Genomic DNA, 16,919 nt, shown 5'->3' with positions numbered 1-16,919 from the left:
GCGTGTGTGTGTGTGTTGGAAATATGAAGGCCGTAACCCTCTCCTCAGTGGGTTTTCTGTGCGGGTCTCTCCTGTCAGAATGGTCACACTTGATTAACCTGAGGGAGAGAGCCAGTGAGAGAGAGAGAGAGAGAGAGAGAGACAGAGATGGGTGTGTGTATGTGTGTCAACAATGTGGCCGGCCTTCAGATGTTTTGTCAGTAGGTCTGGAGAGAGTTACTGCCACAATAGCGAGAAGCCACGCAAGTGCTCGCTCTCTCCTGCAAAATGTCCAAAAAAAAACAAAAAAATGATTTGCAGCTTTTCTCCATGTTTTGGTGGTCACAGCACTGTTTGGAGTTTAGTTTTCTCATGAAAACGGAATTCTACTTCCACTTTATGAACCCTATTTCAAGGGGCCAGGAGTCTGTGAAGTAGCTTGCAGATGTGAAATGCCTGCTGAGGTTTGAACCCTGGTTCTGTCATTACATGCAGAAGATATAACATCATGGGTTATAGGTGATATTAAGGGTTTGTGTATAAGATAAGATAAGATAATACTTTATTAATCCCCAGTGGGGAAATTCAAGTGTTGCAGCATTAAACGACAAGAAAAAGAACATGCACAGGAGTACTAATAAAATTAGAATATATCGGAATATATAAGCAAGAATTAGATTTATAGTATCATAATATAATATATCGGTAAAACAGTGAAATCACCCGATTAACCACATGATGGGTTAATCTGGTTAAGGATAATTCTGGTTAAATCAAAGCTGTATCTTATTTACGTTGTCCATTTCTTCCCATTTTCTTTTTTGGGACAATACATTGTATGAGAATGTATTGTATTGACATCACCTTTCTCACAACATCAGATATCCTTTCAAAATAATGTTTTCACCTATATGTACCTTTAGTACTAGCTAGCGTGATTTTCTCCTTACGCTTCTCACGTTTAGCAGCCAGAGCCTGCTTCTTGCTCTCCTCTCGAGACTTCTCCAAGTCTAGCTCCTTCTGAAGGATGCTAGCATTCTTGTTAGCCTTGGCTGCCTGCTGGTCTTTGGCTTTGACGATGGTTTCCATGCACTGGTGGCACATATATATCCTGTGTTTGAAAGGGTGTCACGTGTTCAGGATGAAGTGGTTATTTTACAATCACCTTGATAACTCGTCCTTTACATTTTGACATATGGGCGGCTGTGGCTCAGTGATGGAGTCGGTGGTCTCTCAACCCCAGCTATCCCCGGCTCAATCATGTCAAAGTGCTCTTGGGCAAGACGCTAAAACCCAAATTGCTCCCTCTACTACACCGGTGATGTGTTGAATGCATGTGAATGGAGTAGTACTGCTGAACAGTTGGGCACTACATATTGTACTGTTCTGCCATCCGTGTGTAAATGTGGTTTGAATGGGGGATTGTGTCGTGTAGTGTAAAAGTGCTTTGAGTAGTCAGAAGACTAGAAATACAGAATGCTATACAAGTAGAAGGCCATTTACAATTGTTATAATGGGTGAAGTTACTACAAATTATCCACATGACATCAAACACAGTAATTCCATTTTCAAGCTGCATTATTCAGGATTTTTATATTCAAAATAGATCAAATAATCATTTGTCATGTGATGTGCTGTGGCCTGGAGTGAGGGGTCAAGGTTCTTCTGATTACTAAAAAGAGTAATAATAATAAATTCTAATAATTCAAATAATAATTCCTTCCAATAACAAAACAACAGAGTTTGTGTATGGATTACCAAACATACAAAAGAAAATTTTAACAGCAAGATATTTTCCTCAAGAGATGGTGAAAACTGGCCAATATAAGAGGTGCAAACATGGTACAAAGTGGTGCTATTTCACTGTGTGTGCATTTTATTTTATAGATTATTCTACTGCTGTCCAGTGGCTGTTCTTAAAAGAGTGATGGACATTTCTGTTCCTGGCATATAATTCCTGGCACCTTCTTTTTTGGTTTCCCTCAGTGTCTTGATTAGTCAACACCAGAAACGGGATTCATCTATCTAGAGGCTTATCACTAGTGTGCCAAAAAGCAAAAAAGAACTACATACATATATTATAAATAAGGAGCACAATTCTCACCACACTAACACTGTGTCTGATCAAAACGCATATTGTGTTTAATAGAGAAATAATTGCCTCTATATCACTGCTTTGGCAGACTATCTTACCATAATCTTTATGAAACAGCCAAAGCAGCACAATTGACCAAATACACAGTCAAATTTAAAGTTGTAATTATAGCATTCCATCGAAGCTGAGTTATTAAGCGAAGGTGAACATGAAGTATTAAAACAATTGTATCTACATTGGATACATAATATGTATCTGCATATTATGTTTTCTTATTACAGAAGACAATTCAGCGATGAAAAGTGACACCAAATCAATGGCAATGCAGCAGTGATCCACTTATCATGACACTATGTCTCACTCACAGAATAATATGGGTAGAAATGAACTCAGTTCGATCAAATGGAGCGTTAGATATATTCAGAAACTGTTTTGCATTCTTCAATAAAAGACCATGCGTTGCTGCCAAGATAATTCGGCGCTACCAAGATTATTTCCATTTATGTGCATCATACTCTCATGGGTTCACAACTAAATTGATTGCAGGGATCATTTGTATCCATATTATGAAAACATTCCTCCACTCCTTTATCCATGTATATTTGCAATACATTTCAGCCGTTACTACTAAACTATCAGGTAGATGTTGAAATGCTTCACAGGATAAGAGAAGGGTTAACATGTTTGTGAATCTTCATGCAACATTACAATATCAAAAAAAGTTTAGCACTCATTCTCTACTGACCAAGAATACCTATTTAGGATTTTACAGCAACATGTAGTGAAAAGGCAGATTTGAGTATTCAAAAGACTAGAAAAACCCTTAAAGGACCAAGTCAATGTACCTGTCTGTTGGTTTTTTGCAACACTGTTCAACTTTTTTGTCAACTTGCAAGAAGTTGCACTCAACTAGATGCAACGTTCCTGCACCTCAACATATCTGAGCTCTAAACTCGGATTCATGGACAATAAACTCAGCTGCTACCATCAAACAAATGGCAATAAACAGGAGCAGTTAAAGTCAAGATCAGAAAACCATACATTTTAACTACAGTACCACAAGTCACCAGCAATCTCCTCTCACTCATCTATCAAGGTATTGTCCAACCCATCCTGTTACAGCGTTCATATTGTTTCTTCGTGCTCTGTCACAAACAAGATTTAAAAATTAACCAAAATTAACAACATTGTTACTACACACAAAGTTAGATGCAACTTCACTTTGTCCCCCGGGTCAAGGTTTGGGTCACTGAGGTGTAGAAGAGTTTGATTTGTCATGTTCATTTTCACCAGAACATTCATTCTTATGATCAAAGATCTAACCTTGTAACTACTATTTCCTCAGCTCAGTGGGTGCTATGTTTGAGGAATTGTGCAATGCTGAGAGTCTATATTGGTCCTCCTCTAAGTTACAGCAGGACTGAATCATGAAGCACCATATGCTTACAATAAGTGTCTCACTCAGCATCTGTCATACAACATCTCTTGATATCATTTTCATCAGAGAAGCCTTGCCAGTCACAATTTCTTCATTAGTAAAAATCACTTTTCAGAGGAATGTTGTTTTGAGTTCATTTACTGCTGATAATGAATCTTTTATTTGACTTGCATGCAAACCTATGGCACATTGTTCTATAATAAAACAGCACACAGTTTGAAAAGATGTAATATTCACATGCGTGCATACATGTAATAATTATTCGTTTTGCTGATGCCGACTTGTCATTTTCATCGTCCCTTTGAATATTTATCAATATGTTGCAATGTTTTTCCACCTTGTGGAAATTACTGTCTTTGGGCTTTTTTCGAACCAGCATTTGTAACGTTAAGTTCTTCTGACGATTCCGGTTAAATTAAATTGACAAAAAAATGATTGCAAAAGAGTCAAGTAATGGATAAAATACAGCAAAGGACGGGGCTGCATAGTAAACTGTGATAAGGACTTTGTTTTAGTGGAAAACAGGCTGAGCCATGAAAGGCTTCAAAAATATAATTTTTCAATTTTTTTAATTTGAATTTTTTTTTTTTTTTTTCACAATATGTTCTTTAATAATCTCTAAGGGAAATTCTGGTTTTACATTCTGTTATTAAGATAAATGCTTCTCGGGGGTTGCGGTTGGGGGTTCGGTGCCTTGCTCAAGGGCATCTCAGCAGTACTCGGGAAGTGCCCTGACACTTCTCCAGCTATTACACCATGCTTGTTTTTCAAACACTTAAAGGTCTTGTGATTATCTTTTAGATGGTTATGAAACAGACTTATTCAATACTGTTTTCTCTTTTTGAGGTACAAAAGCAAATGAAACCATAACCGGTACATTTGATTATTTCTTTTTTGCATGAAACTGCTGCTGTGGCGTACATGTCAGACTATTAATTGCTTCCTGCTGGGGAAAAAACACGACTGAAAGCACAAAACTGAGAAAAAGAGAACAACACAAACTTAAAGTTCCTCACATGAGCTTTAAAAAATAATATTACTATACCTAGGGAGTTTTTATCCCAAAAAGATTAACCTCACTTAGATTTAGTTTAAACAACTTCAAGTTATCTGCTAATACTGAAGTTTTATTGTGTCTACATAGCAGACCTTGCAAAGCAGCGACGTGCCTCAGAAAAGAAGCAGCACAAGGGACCATAATGACACTGTGTCACAGTACACTTAACCTCAGATCTGAAGCCATACCACCAGATGGCGGGTCCTGTTGACATTTGGCCATCACTATTCTACTTCCATTTTTGATAAACTCTAAAACCAGCAGTTAACATGTGTCCACAAATGTCACCAAATGTCAAAGAAATGCCAAGGACTAAGACTTGAAGATGGGGCATAAATACTCGGTCTTAGAACGTGTGCTGGAAATCTGTGTATGCATGTAAAGTTGTCCCATATAAAGCTGACTTCCATCTTCTCTCTCACCATAGAAACAGCAGCATGAACACTTTATCTATTAATCCTACTCCTCCAAGTGAAAAGACATTTTCTTCTGCAATTGGTGAACCAAAGTGATTGCAAAAGGCACCAATTATGACAAAGCCTTGCTGTACAGGTATTGACAATGATATTACACACGTTTGCTTGTGTTTCTCTGTGTAAGCATGACAAAAACCTGTGAGACTGGCTGAGAGGAAAGAGGGAGAGACTGAGTAAATTACAAAAACAGCACAAAACAGAGGTGGAAAAAAGGATTTAATGAGGATATCGTTCTCTCTGCTTTCATCTAACTAGGCTAACATGATGAACTAGTTGCCCCTCTTCCCTCTCAGCCTACATCGCTCTAGTTACCTCCCTATCCACTACAGAAACCAGGTCTAGCAACACATGATAGATTTATAGGAAGTGCAAGAAGACAGAGAAATGGATTGAGTGTTCACTCTGTTGCTGCAACAGATAAAATGCTGATTAGTTCTTTTTCTTCTTCATTGGTCGCCCATCAGCAGATGTGAGTGAATATGTGGCATGCATTTTTAATTACAAAAGAAAAAGAAAATCCAAAAACCTGGCTGAATACAAAAGCTGGAGTACTCCAATTTCATCAAATCAATCTAGGTTTTTATATTTTGAACTACTGTAAAACACAAAGATTAATGCATTTTTGTATTATGGTGAGTGCGAAAATTAAAAAAAATCTTAAAACACATTAATCTCAATCATATAAAAAAAGGAGCTTTCAGAAAAACAGAGTACGCAAATATAGCACTACCATGCCAAAGCAATAGCAGTTTGATGATGATCAATATATTCAAGGTCAGTGACCTTAAAAAAATGAATGCAGGGATATGACTCTGTCATTTTTAGAAACTTTCTTACACACAGTATCAAAGCTCAATTTTAAAATGTTGCATCCTAATGATTAATAAGTCCACTGATTTCCAAAGTTCAAAGAACAATTAGGAGTAACTCTGACACCTAGCGTTTAAAAAGTGTACTGCAGTCCAGATAGAAAACATTGGAGGGAGCTGGTGTCTCCCCCCTGGCCCTTCTCCCTGAAGTGGATGCTCACGCAGGTAGCTATGTCGCGGACACAGGAGCTTCAGTGTTTATCCAGCTCTGCATCGTTTTTGAAACTTTTCTGCCTTCTAACCTCTCTGCAATTTTCAAAAACATCTCCAATATTGATCCTAGTTTGAGCACGTTTTCTGCTCGTGGAGCTTATTAGAAACATGCAGAGGCTTTTTAGGTCGGGTACAATCACTTCTATCTGAACCAGTTCTTTTCACGCTTTCATCGCTGCAACACCTGTTGGTTTGTTTGCCTGGCTAACCGAGGGGAGAACAAAATGGCCGTGTGGTTGTATCTTAAAACGGCCTACTTCTCTAGTTTCGAAAAAAAAAAAAATAGGAAAAACATTCAAAATCGAAATCAAAACCTAAAAGGAGGACATAATTCATGCTGCATTGTTGTCAGAGAAGCCATCACTTGAACATAGCATGTTTCCTTAATGTCTGATCATATAGTAAGGTCACTTTATGATCAAATTCAGTAAATATCTTACATATTGGATCTTTAAGGCTTTGCCTGCTACTAAAAGGGGGGCAAAACAGAAGTTTAACTGAATGTCAGTCTTTCATCCTGGGAGCAAGCAGCAACCTGCGGGGTTGAAAATGAAGCCAATGTAAAAGTGCAAAATCCTGCAGTTCGTCGATGGTCAGCTTGAGGCTGGCTCCAGGAGTCCTGGAAGTAACATACACACCACATTCAAAAATTCCCATTTTATACAGCAGAAATTAGCATGTTTACAGCCTGGTACAAAAAGAACATAGTTCTGATTAGCTATTGTCGTCATGGGCACACGATGTATGGGGGGGTGATTTTTTTTTTTTTAATGCATCTGTTTTGATTTTATGAACGTTACTTGTTATCTATAGTTTGGCACTTATCTGACCTGATTGACAGTTGGGCCTGATGTAACGGTACAGTATGACATGAGGCTTAAAACCCGCCTCAGCTCCAGCGCCTAAGTCGATAGGATGACTGAAAGTTTGGCTGAGACCAGTTAGAGCATGGCAGCCCTGCTGTAACAGGTGGATGATGATGGACTGAATGCATGCATACACTCAGTGACTTTGTGATGTAATAGAGAAAAATGATTCCCACAGGAAACTTCTTCAATATGTGTAAATCCTCTGCAACACATGATTTAATAAAACAAATGTTCATGTTCCAAAATAACGTGTTAACATACAAAATACAATTATTGTGTTCATTAACAGTCAATTAGGCCCAGTTCTTATATCTACTAAAATGTTTCCCTTTAGTACCATTCTGAGTGAATCAGTATTTGTTCAATTTAAAGCAGTATTTCCACCTCTTTACAATACGACACATATGATTGTCCCATTGGGAAAGTTTCACTAGGACTCCAAAGTGCTGCATTCATTAAGCTGCCTCCACAAGACAGAAAGCCACAGCAGCATGTGAGTCTGGTTCACAAGCAGAGCGTTCAACAGCTTAGTTTTCCTTTTATGCCCAATGTTAGTCATAGTTTTTTTTTTTATAATCCATTGAAATATCACATCATCTTCTTCATGGATTGGTCAAAAATATGGGTTCAGAGATTCATGGTGCCCAGGTTGTTTTGTGATTCCATTGCTTTTCATCGTATGCCAATATTACTGTTAGACGGACTGCACTGATATTAAGTACACAAGCTCCTGTCCACAGGATGAATTACCTGTTGACAATTCACTAACCTTTTAGCTATCCCAACCACCAGTTTAAAGGTTTGGGACATTCCAAACAGCCACATCTGTACTTGGCATTATCATCATGTGTTCATGATAAAATGATTTATTTTATTTTAAGACAGTGAGCATGATAGACTCCTTCAAGCATCAGCTCATTAGCATGTTGCTATGCTTGTGTTAGCCTTTAGCTAAAAGCAAAGCCTCACAGAGTTGCTGTCATGACTGTAGTCTTTGTTAATTCTTTTCTTTTTTTGAAATCAAACAATTTATTTCACCAAATGAATGCCTCAATTGTATCCAGTCTTTATTTTAGCCATTCTCTATATTTACCATGTACTTACATTGTACTAGAATAAGAGCGAAGTCATCCATCCTTCCATCCATTATTTATACCGCTGTTCCCGTTCGGGGTCACAGGGGGGCTGGAGCGGATCCCAGCTGTCACTGGGCAGGAGGCGGGGTACACACTTGATTGGTCGGCAGTCAATCACAGAGCTGACAGATAGTGACAGACAACCTGCCTTACTCACCAACGTGCAATGTAGAGTCACCAATTAACCTAACTGGGAGGAAGCTGAAGTAACACAAGAGAAGCCATGCACGGGGAGAACATGCAAACGCCACACAGGGAGGCTCCTGTCACACTACGAAGAACTAAATCATCTTCAAGAAAATAAAAAAAATCAGCTCAAAAGCATCAGACAATAACTTTTCAATGTTATTTTTGTTCTCTTTTTGTTTCTTTGAAAATGGCCTATGGTTACAAGTAAACTTTGACTGATAACTTTGCAATCTGTGGTGGATAGAGTACAGCTTCATCACTAATGGGCCAACTGGTTCACCAGGGTCACTCACTAATCTAAGTTCTAATTAAAATTTAGCCTGTGCAGCACATCAAAACAATTAGTGCAGAACGATAATGAGGGGAGTGATGGAATGTAAGTGGAGGCCATAACAAATAGTGTGATAGATTTGTTTGAGTAAGAAGATTGAATAAATAACAAGACAGCCACTCTAACAGGGTGGGATTGAAAGGGAGAGACAAAGACTGTGGGGTCCCAACCTGATAGGAGAAGAGAGAGGTATAGAAGTGAGGAGGAATTACGTTAAAATGCATTAAAAAGGGTAACAACAAATAAAAAAAGTGGCCGTGACAGGATTAAGAAAAGGAAGATTACGGACACACCAGAGCTAAAACAGAACCTAGGGATCCTCGTTACTATCTCTGTCTGCGTCATTACCATGTTGCCCTCTTCTCCTCCTTGTTCATTTTATGATTTTTTTCACAACTGCTCTCTCATTTTGGCGGCAACAAGGACCTCTCTAAATGTAAAAAGAGTAGAGAAGTAGAGGAATAAAGAAAAAGAGGAGGGAAAGAAATGATAGCAGATGTTCAACCAGAGATAATGGCGTTGGACAGGATGTAGATGCATCTTACTCCTCAGGCAAGGTGAGGGTTAAGAGAGTCAAACATTATTTTTTTTCAACGTATCTCCTCCCTTCTTTTCTAAGCCAGAGACCAGAGCAGGGCAGTCTGAGATGTACTCCCTCACTCACATCAACAGTGCATCTGTCTCTCTAGCTTTCAAATACACACAGCATGTAATATGAATTACAACACAGTCACTTCGTTTGAGTGCATCACACGCCTTTATTGAGCCTGCAGGTGGAAGAGACGAGGGAAAAGAATGCACACCAGTGGGGGTTTTCTATCCATAGGACTTGCTGGGAAACATGTACTTCGTTTTTTGCTGACATTTCCCGAACTGGGATGAGACAAAACTATATTGTAAAAATATCACAAAACATATCTTACATAATTTATGATATCAAAAATAATCGTACAGGTCTATAGGTCTCCACTGGAAGATCCCTGTGATACTTGAAGTCAGCGCTAGGAGGGGACAACATGGCCGACTAGTTCATCTGTAAAATACTCCCAGTGTTCTTCCGCTAGTGCCTATTAGCAGTCTGTAGTTTATTTCTATACCACCAGACAAGTTTTATAAGTGGGACTTCTATCTGAATGTACATATTTCTTCATTGCTCTTTAAAGCCTGCTAAAAAAAAAAACTTGATTTGATAAGTGAGGTTACACTTAGCTGGTCTTTCTACCAAGAGAAGGCTGGAGTTAAAGGTCTTAAAGAGGGAAGAAGCCCCAGTTACAACATGGTACTGTAACAACTTCTACCCATGTAGCATTTCTCTTCTCTTAAGCATCAGTATTCTATTCTTGCAAGCCTGACTGACTAGCCAATAACAGCAGAAATAAGCTAGGCTAAGGGTGCACATTGAAAGAGTCCAGGCTTTGAATATTACAAGCCTTTCATTCATTCTTTGTCAGTCAGTTCTTTAACCATCATTCTGTTTGGATCTCCGTGGTTCCATCCAGCAGCAGTCTGCGTAGCTCCTGGGGGTCAGTGACAGGGAGAGAACAGGTAAAGTCCTGGCAGACGTAAGCAGTGGCAACACCACCCTGCTGGGTCATGGAGGCGAGTGCAGGCAGACGCTGGCTCAGGAAATTGTCTGCATCATTGTCAAGAAGCATCAAGACCTGAAAACAGGGAAAGAGGAGTATCAGAGGCAGAAAAGACGTTGGTTAAATATGTCAGTGTAATTTTTTCTTTTGTGCACATTTTGTTGTTGCTAGTTTACAATTACTTTAGGAAGCCCAACGCTGCTTAAAGGCAGAATAAAGCTCTCCAATGAAATAAAAAACACACATAAATACAGTTTTAATGATAGAAAATGGTGCTGTATGAATTTAATAGTAACCTTTTTCATAAACTTTGTCTCATTTTCTTCAATCAGCAAGCTAAGTATTTGTTAACTTATTTTACCAATCATGAGAGAACAGTTAAGTCAAACACATTTAGTGAATGTTTTTACATTTTGAGACCGTACTGAAGGGAACAATTCATGTTATGATGACTGAAGCGTGAGTAAGATACACAGTGAAGGTGAGGGACTATAGCGCTTGATTATGCTTTGAAATGTACATGTTTATATCCCTGTTAATGTTTCTTTTAATGTGGACCCCATGAAGAATATCTGAGCCCTCAGGTACAGCTAATTGGGATCTTACAAATAAACAAAAACGATAGATATGACTGTTAGCAGGATCTTATTCTGTTGCAAGAATTTACAGAGTAGGAGCGTTTTGCAGAGAAATGGCCATAACTTGTTCACAATTTGTCCAATCATCATAAATCTTGGTACAGGTGTTCAGGGCTTAGTATGCAGTACGTCTTGAATACTGCAGACTACGTTTGACAGGAGTATGTAGAAGTGAACCACAGCAAGCTAATGGCCACTGCTTACGGTCTCAAAAAAGCTGAAAAGTGACTAATTTAGATTTTCACGATTTTGAAAATCAAAAAGGATAAGTAGTATCCTCGTGCTTGTATGAGATGTACGTCCGTAACTATCATTTTGATTCAAGTTTGATGTTTGTGTTGGGAATGCTGTTAATGAAGTTTTGTATTCATGCACACCAGCTGGCCTATATTGTTCAATTTATTAGATTTATTTGAGGTTGAGATTTGATTCAATTTCCTTTATTTAGAAATAATCGGTCTGTGTTGAGTTAAATGCTGCCGACAGTAAGTTTCATTTCATGAATTTAAGAAAATGTCAGTATTTAATTTGAGTAATAATTTATTAGACTTAGAAAATCTTAATATGAATAGTTCATGTCTTTTATATGAAGGTAATGATATTGTGTCTATTTCCTTTTATTTCTTGGAAGGTTTTCAACCTAAACGTTTCTTTCTGGAATTCATTTCAGAGATGAAGCCTAAGAGGATATGAGTTAAATGATGTAAAGAAGAGTGAGTTGTACTACCAGTCCTTTTAGGGTGAAGCTGACTTATTCAAGTTTGGGCAGGAGCTGAGGTAAAAAGAATCTAACATTATTTGACACACACTGAGTTTCATTCAAATCTGTGGAAGGGTGGACAAGTGGTGGAAAATTAAGTGTGCAAATATGGAAATGCTGCAGGCTTTGTGGCGTGTGATTGGTCTTCCTGTGTTTTTAAACAGAATTAAACAAGCTGAAAGTGACATTTTTGAAGCTATGTTGAGGCTTGAAACCTGCTGCTTCAAAAGGGCTGGAACCCACTTTTTGCCACTATACTAAAATTACATTTTTATATTTACTTGTATAGAAGCAATAGGGCATCTCAAATGACATAGACCACAGTTTAGATAGTGAGCATTTGCACAAACCAACATAACCTTAATGGAGTAATATTTTCTGTTGGTTCAGTGTCTGCCCATAGGCTCCTGTCAACAATCGATAAAAGAATATGGAGGGATTATATTTATTTGTGGTTCACATGTCCAGCCAGCACATACAAGACTCAATGCCAATTCATCATTGATGAATTCATTACTGAAGAAAAAAACAATTTAAATGTGTGAAATTATTGACAAGTTTGTGAATGTGTGTGTTTATGTGTGCAATGTTCATGTTGTGGTGTTGCAGAGCAAAGCTAAAGGGGACTGCCCTGTGTGTCCCTAAGGCAGCTTCCTGTCAAACATGAGATTTCCTATTCGCCAAGCAACACCCTGGTTCATGCCAGAGTGAGGAATGACAACATAAACAATGACCACAGAAGGAAGTGTTAAGAGGAGGGGGAGGAAGAGACAGAGAGATGGATTGAGGAGCACGGTTCAGTGATACATCTTATCTCAGGTGAAGTTCTCCTAGAGACAACTGACATTCTTATGATGGACTACGGGTAACTGTATTGATGCTAATATAAATACAGAGGGCCAGTTTGATGAATTATCAGAGCCAGACACAAAACAGAAAATGCCCATCATGTAATCACAACCAGAAAGGATTCAACTTTTAGGCATTCACCTCTTTACTTCAATCTTAAATAATTCATAAAGATGATGTACTCATATAAACAGTGTGAAGATTATTTGAAAAATCCAACAAATCTATGGCTCCAGTCCCAGTTGATGTATCCTTTAAAGCAAATCTTATACTAGCATGACACCAACCATCGAGACTGTCAGCTTCCTATTGTCAAAATGTACTTGAAACATCATTGTGATACGTGGTGCATTCAAGCATGGTATTGAGTGAAGGTCTCTTGCATTGTAGTGGAATATAAAAAACCCAAAATTAATCATTGTAGTATGTAACTTGGATTGTGTTTAAATGTGTATATCAGAGAACAACATGAACTATTATGCAGCTGAGTATGCAGGCGAAGTTAATCCTCTTTGTAATGATTGATTGAATGATTGTCATGGGTGTTATTATTGAGCTGATTTCTGTCAGACTTCAGGTAGGACAACATCTATTTTCACATGTTCACTTGATAGTTTGACCCATGTCCCATCTGTTATCATAGAGAAGGCAAAGTTTCTTACCAATACTACAGCCAGTCAGCAGCGGGAACTCTAGATATTTTGGCTTTGCTCCTAGGCGGGTGTTGCTCTGTCCATCTTAATATATAGCCCACGGTTATCTGTAAAGCACCTGTACACAGTGACTGAACGGAACCACTTCACACAAAGAGATGTACCCGTTTAAAGGGGCTAAAACGATGGACATCTCCACAACTCTACATTTCCCTGTCTTCATCCTCACTCTAATCTTGGCCATTAGACATCGATTCCATTAGACAAGACACTCCTACTCTTTTCCCTGTAGGACTTCCTAAAAGCATTTACTCAGGCAAACATGTAGAGTTGTTTGCAGCCTCTCCATCCTGTCTCAATGAGCCCCATGTTCACAATCAGCGGTCGTCTCAATGTGTCCCAGGTGCTGCGCGTAGCCATTTAGACGCTCATTTGTGCAGGAAGCCATCTGCACTTCTAATGTCACGAAACTGCCAATGGGGTGCGCTGTCATTGAAGATGTCTCCTTTGCAGCGAGGTATGGGTTTCTCTCACAAAGCGAGTTACTTGATAAATAAATTCCTCCTGATGGGACAATGAAGTGATGATGTTCCATCTAGTCTCTTACAGTGATATCAGGAAACTTGATTGAGACAGCTCCGTGGGTTGGGTGTGTAAACACACACACATAAACTGAAAGGCTCGCTAGGAGTGTGATGGGCTGTGGTCATAGTGCTATGACTGTTGCTATGGAAACCAAAGGAGGACTTCCCTGCCAAGCTGAACCTTTTCCTCCCTGTCTTGACTCTTCTTCTCACTTGTCAGCTTCATTCAGTCCCTCCCTGGGCCGAGACCACATCAAGCCACGTGCCCTCAATGTAAAGGCTGCGCTGTTGTCTGTCTGTGTCACAACACCACTGTCTACACACACCCCTGAGGACTGACGAGGACTGCTGCTGGTATAGAAGTGCTGGAGTAAGTGAGCAATGGAAAAGAGACAGAGAATACATTATCTGTGAATGTGATAAAGTAAAAGACAAAATGTGTGTTTCCTGTGTTATGTGTAGCACAACATTTGTTCGAAAGTGTCTGTGGGTTTGTGTGTGTGATGTAGCAGACAGCACAGTTGGCTACACATGAGAGCACAGTCTTTCTCCCACAGGGATAATCTCCTCGTACACTGAGCAACCCTGAAACAAACACACACACACACACACATAGGTGTGAAGACACACACACACACACACACACACACACACACACACACACACACACACACACACACACACACACACACACACACACACACACACACACACACACACACACACACACACACACACACACACACACACACACACACACACACACACACACACACACACACACACACACACACAGTCCCTACACTGACAACTCCCTCACACTCTAGTCTAGCTCAGAAACATTCAAAGAACACACCGTACCTGTGTGGACTAATAAAACGGCTCACACATATCACCCACTTTCTAATCAAATTACAGCTCACAGTACTCGTAGGCTGACCAGGTAGAGCCAAAGGTACAAAACAAACACACTGCCATACACACACACAATTTTGAGCGCTCACACACACACACTATATGGTGTGCCGTTTATTTCATACACACACAATGACGCACTCACACAAGCACGTCTGATTATTTCATAAAAGTCCTTTTGTCTATCACTTCATGTGCTTGTGTTGTTTTTATGTTTTTATTGCGGCCACCAGGGTCAGTACTGTCGAGGTTACCGTGTATGAATATTATGCAGGAGAGCAGGGTTGGCGACACACCTGGTGGTTTCCCAAACTTCACATTTATCATTGTTTTTTATTGCCCAACATGCAACTGAAGCACGTTTCATAATTCCTGAAACATGGATTATTCACACAAAAAAAGTGTGCCTGAATCAAACAAAAAGAGTGTTTCATTTTGGTGTGAATAAATCCATGCTTCAGAAATGATGAACTGTCCTTCAGATGCATGATGGAGAGTAACAAACATTATGTGACTCATGATAAATGTGAGAGCTTCAGAAAAGTACCATCACCTGTTCTCTCCCATGATATCCATGCTCGATACCTCTACACTATTGACCCTAATGTGCACCATGTTTAAAGGTCCCCTTCAACTAGATAACAGCACCTGAAATGAATGAAAAAAAAAAAAAAAAAAATGCAGGTCAATCTGTAAGTCATGCTGCGTGCATTATTTACAGACACACATGTCCATACGTGTTGGAGTTTTATGAAATAATCCGACATGCATGCGTTTTTTTGTGCGTGTGTATGAAATTAAATGTGCCCTACACACACACGGCCACACACACACAGACACGCACACACCTGCTCAGTCTTCATAACAACCTGGCATCTGGTCCGCTGCCTCCGGACAGAAACAGACCCACACATTGACACAAAATCTGGATGATTGAGGGGGGCAATGAAGCTAGGCCAAATGTGCTGCACACATTGTCAGTCATACACCGATACCAACTTCACAATCAGCTTCACTCGTCAACTGAATATTCACCAGAAGAGAGGAGACGGTTGCCAAGGGTGAGCTGAGAGGCCTTGAGAAAAATATTATGCAAGAGAAACTTGATTGGAATGACAGAGACAATAAACGGAATAAAAGACATAAAAGGCAGATTGTAAAGGAAGCATTTCTTAGATATAATTAATGAGTTTGGCTCCGAAAAAAAAAAACATGTTGAAATGACCCATATTAGAATATACAGATGAATTGAAGAAAAGATTTAAATGTATGTGTTAAAAATCAAAAAAATAACAGATGCCTACAGAGAGGCCTAAAAGGCTCACTGAATGGCATGAACATTTGAATCATTTTAGTGGAACTCTTCCATATCTTGAGATCTTGACAAACACAGTCGGTCGTCTCTGAACCGGAAGGTAGGGGGTCGATCCCCAACTCCTGTAGCCACTTGGCCGATGTGTCCTCAGGCAAGACACTTAACCGCAAGCCTCTCCTGCTGCTTCAGCGGCGTCGTAAGAATGTGTATGAATGGGATTAGTGAATACTGACTGTCACTCTGCATAGCAACCTCTTCCATCAGTGTGTGAATGTGTGTGAATAGGTAAGTGTGTTTTGTCTTGAGTGGCTCATGGGTCAGATGTTTGGATCCGACCTTAACTACTCGCTCACATATTTGGACTGTTCTGCTATGTTTACATAGTGCAGTTTCTTTATGTAGTCCTCAGTTTATGGGACTTTTTGCTGTATAAACACAAAATAAATGTGTTGGATTAATGCAAAACTAGTTTTCATTTTTTCTGTTTTGTAAGAAGTATTTGAATGTCTTGAATCTAGAACAGTATTACTATTGTAGAACTTACAATAAGGTAGATACACTTGAAATGATTATGGGTTGGAAAATTATGGCAAAAAAAGCAATGCCTAATACTAGTAAGCAATGCTAACTTCAAGACATTTTGTCTCAAAATGCCAATTTCTAATCTTATTTCAAGTTGGTTGTGGACTTAAATTTAGAACAGTGTCACTATTACAGAACTAAAAATGAGTTTAATAGACTTCAAACGAAGAGGACAACATGCTACTTTTGAGAGGAAAAATACAAATTTTGAGCATTCTAAGCTTATTATGAGACACAAAACTTCACAATACTAGAAAAATATGGCTAAGAATGAGTTTTCCCAGCTATTTTCAAGATCTCTCTTATCTTGTAAAGCTTAAATCTAATGTCTTATTTCAAGACATCTTATCAAGGGAATTTTCACTTGTTCTATTGGCAGATTTTT

At 39.0% G+C, this 16,919-nt stretch overlaps 1 protein-coding gene across 4 annotated transcripts in view; it reads right to left on the bottom strand.

Moving 5' to 3' along the window:
- Positions 1-9,386: 9,386 nt before the first annotated feature.
- The window catches only part of spata20 (spermatogenesis associated 20), a 38,876-nt gene continuing 31,343 nt past the window's right edge, over positions 9,387-16,919 (bottom strand). For all 4 annotated transcript variants that reach the window (XM_020650324.3, XM_065949806.1, XM_020650325.3 and 1 more), the window contains one exon: positions 9,387-10,313. In XM_020650324.3, the coding sequence (XP_020505980.2) occupies positions 10,119-10,313 (195 nt within the window). In that variant the 3' untranslated portion in view covers positions 9,387-10,118. The remainder of the gene's footprint in view (positions 10,314-16,919) is intronic.

Source organism: Labrus bergylta, chromosome 21 (assembly GCF_963930695.1).
Source record: "Labrus bergylta chromosome 21, fLabBer1.1, whole genome shotgun sequence".
Taxonomy (NCBI): Eukaryota; Metazoa; Chordata; class Actinopteri; order Labriformes; family Labridae; genus Labrus; species Labrus bergylta.
Note: the sequence above shows the minus strand (reverse complement) of the source record. Positions and strands in the feature narration are given on the sequence as shown.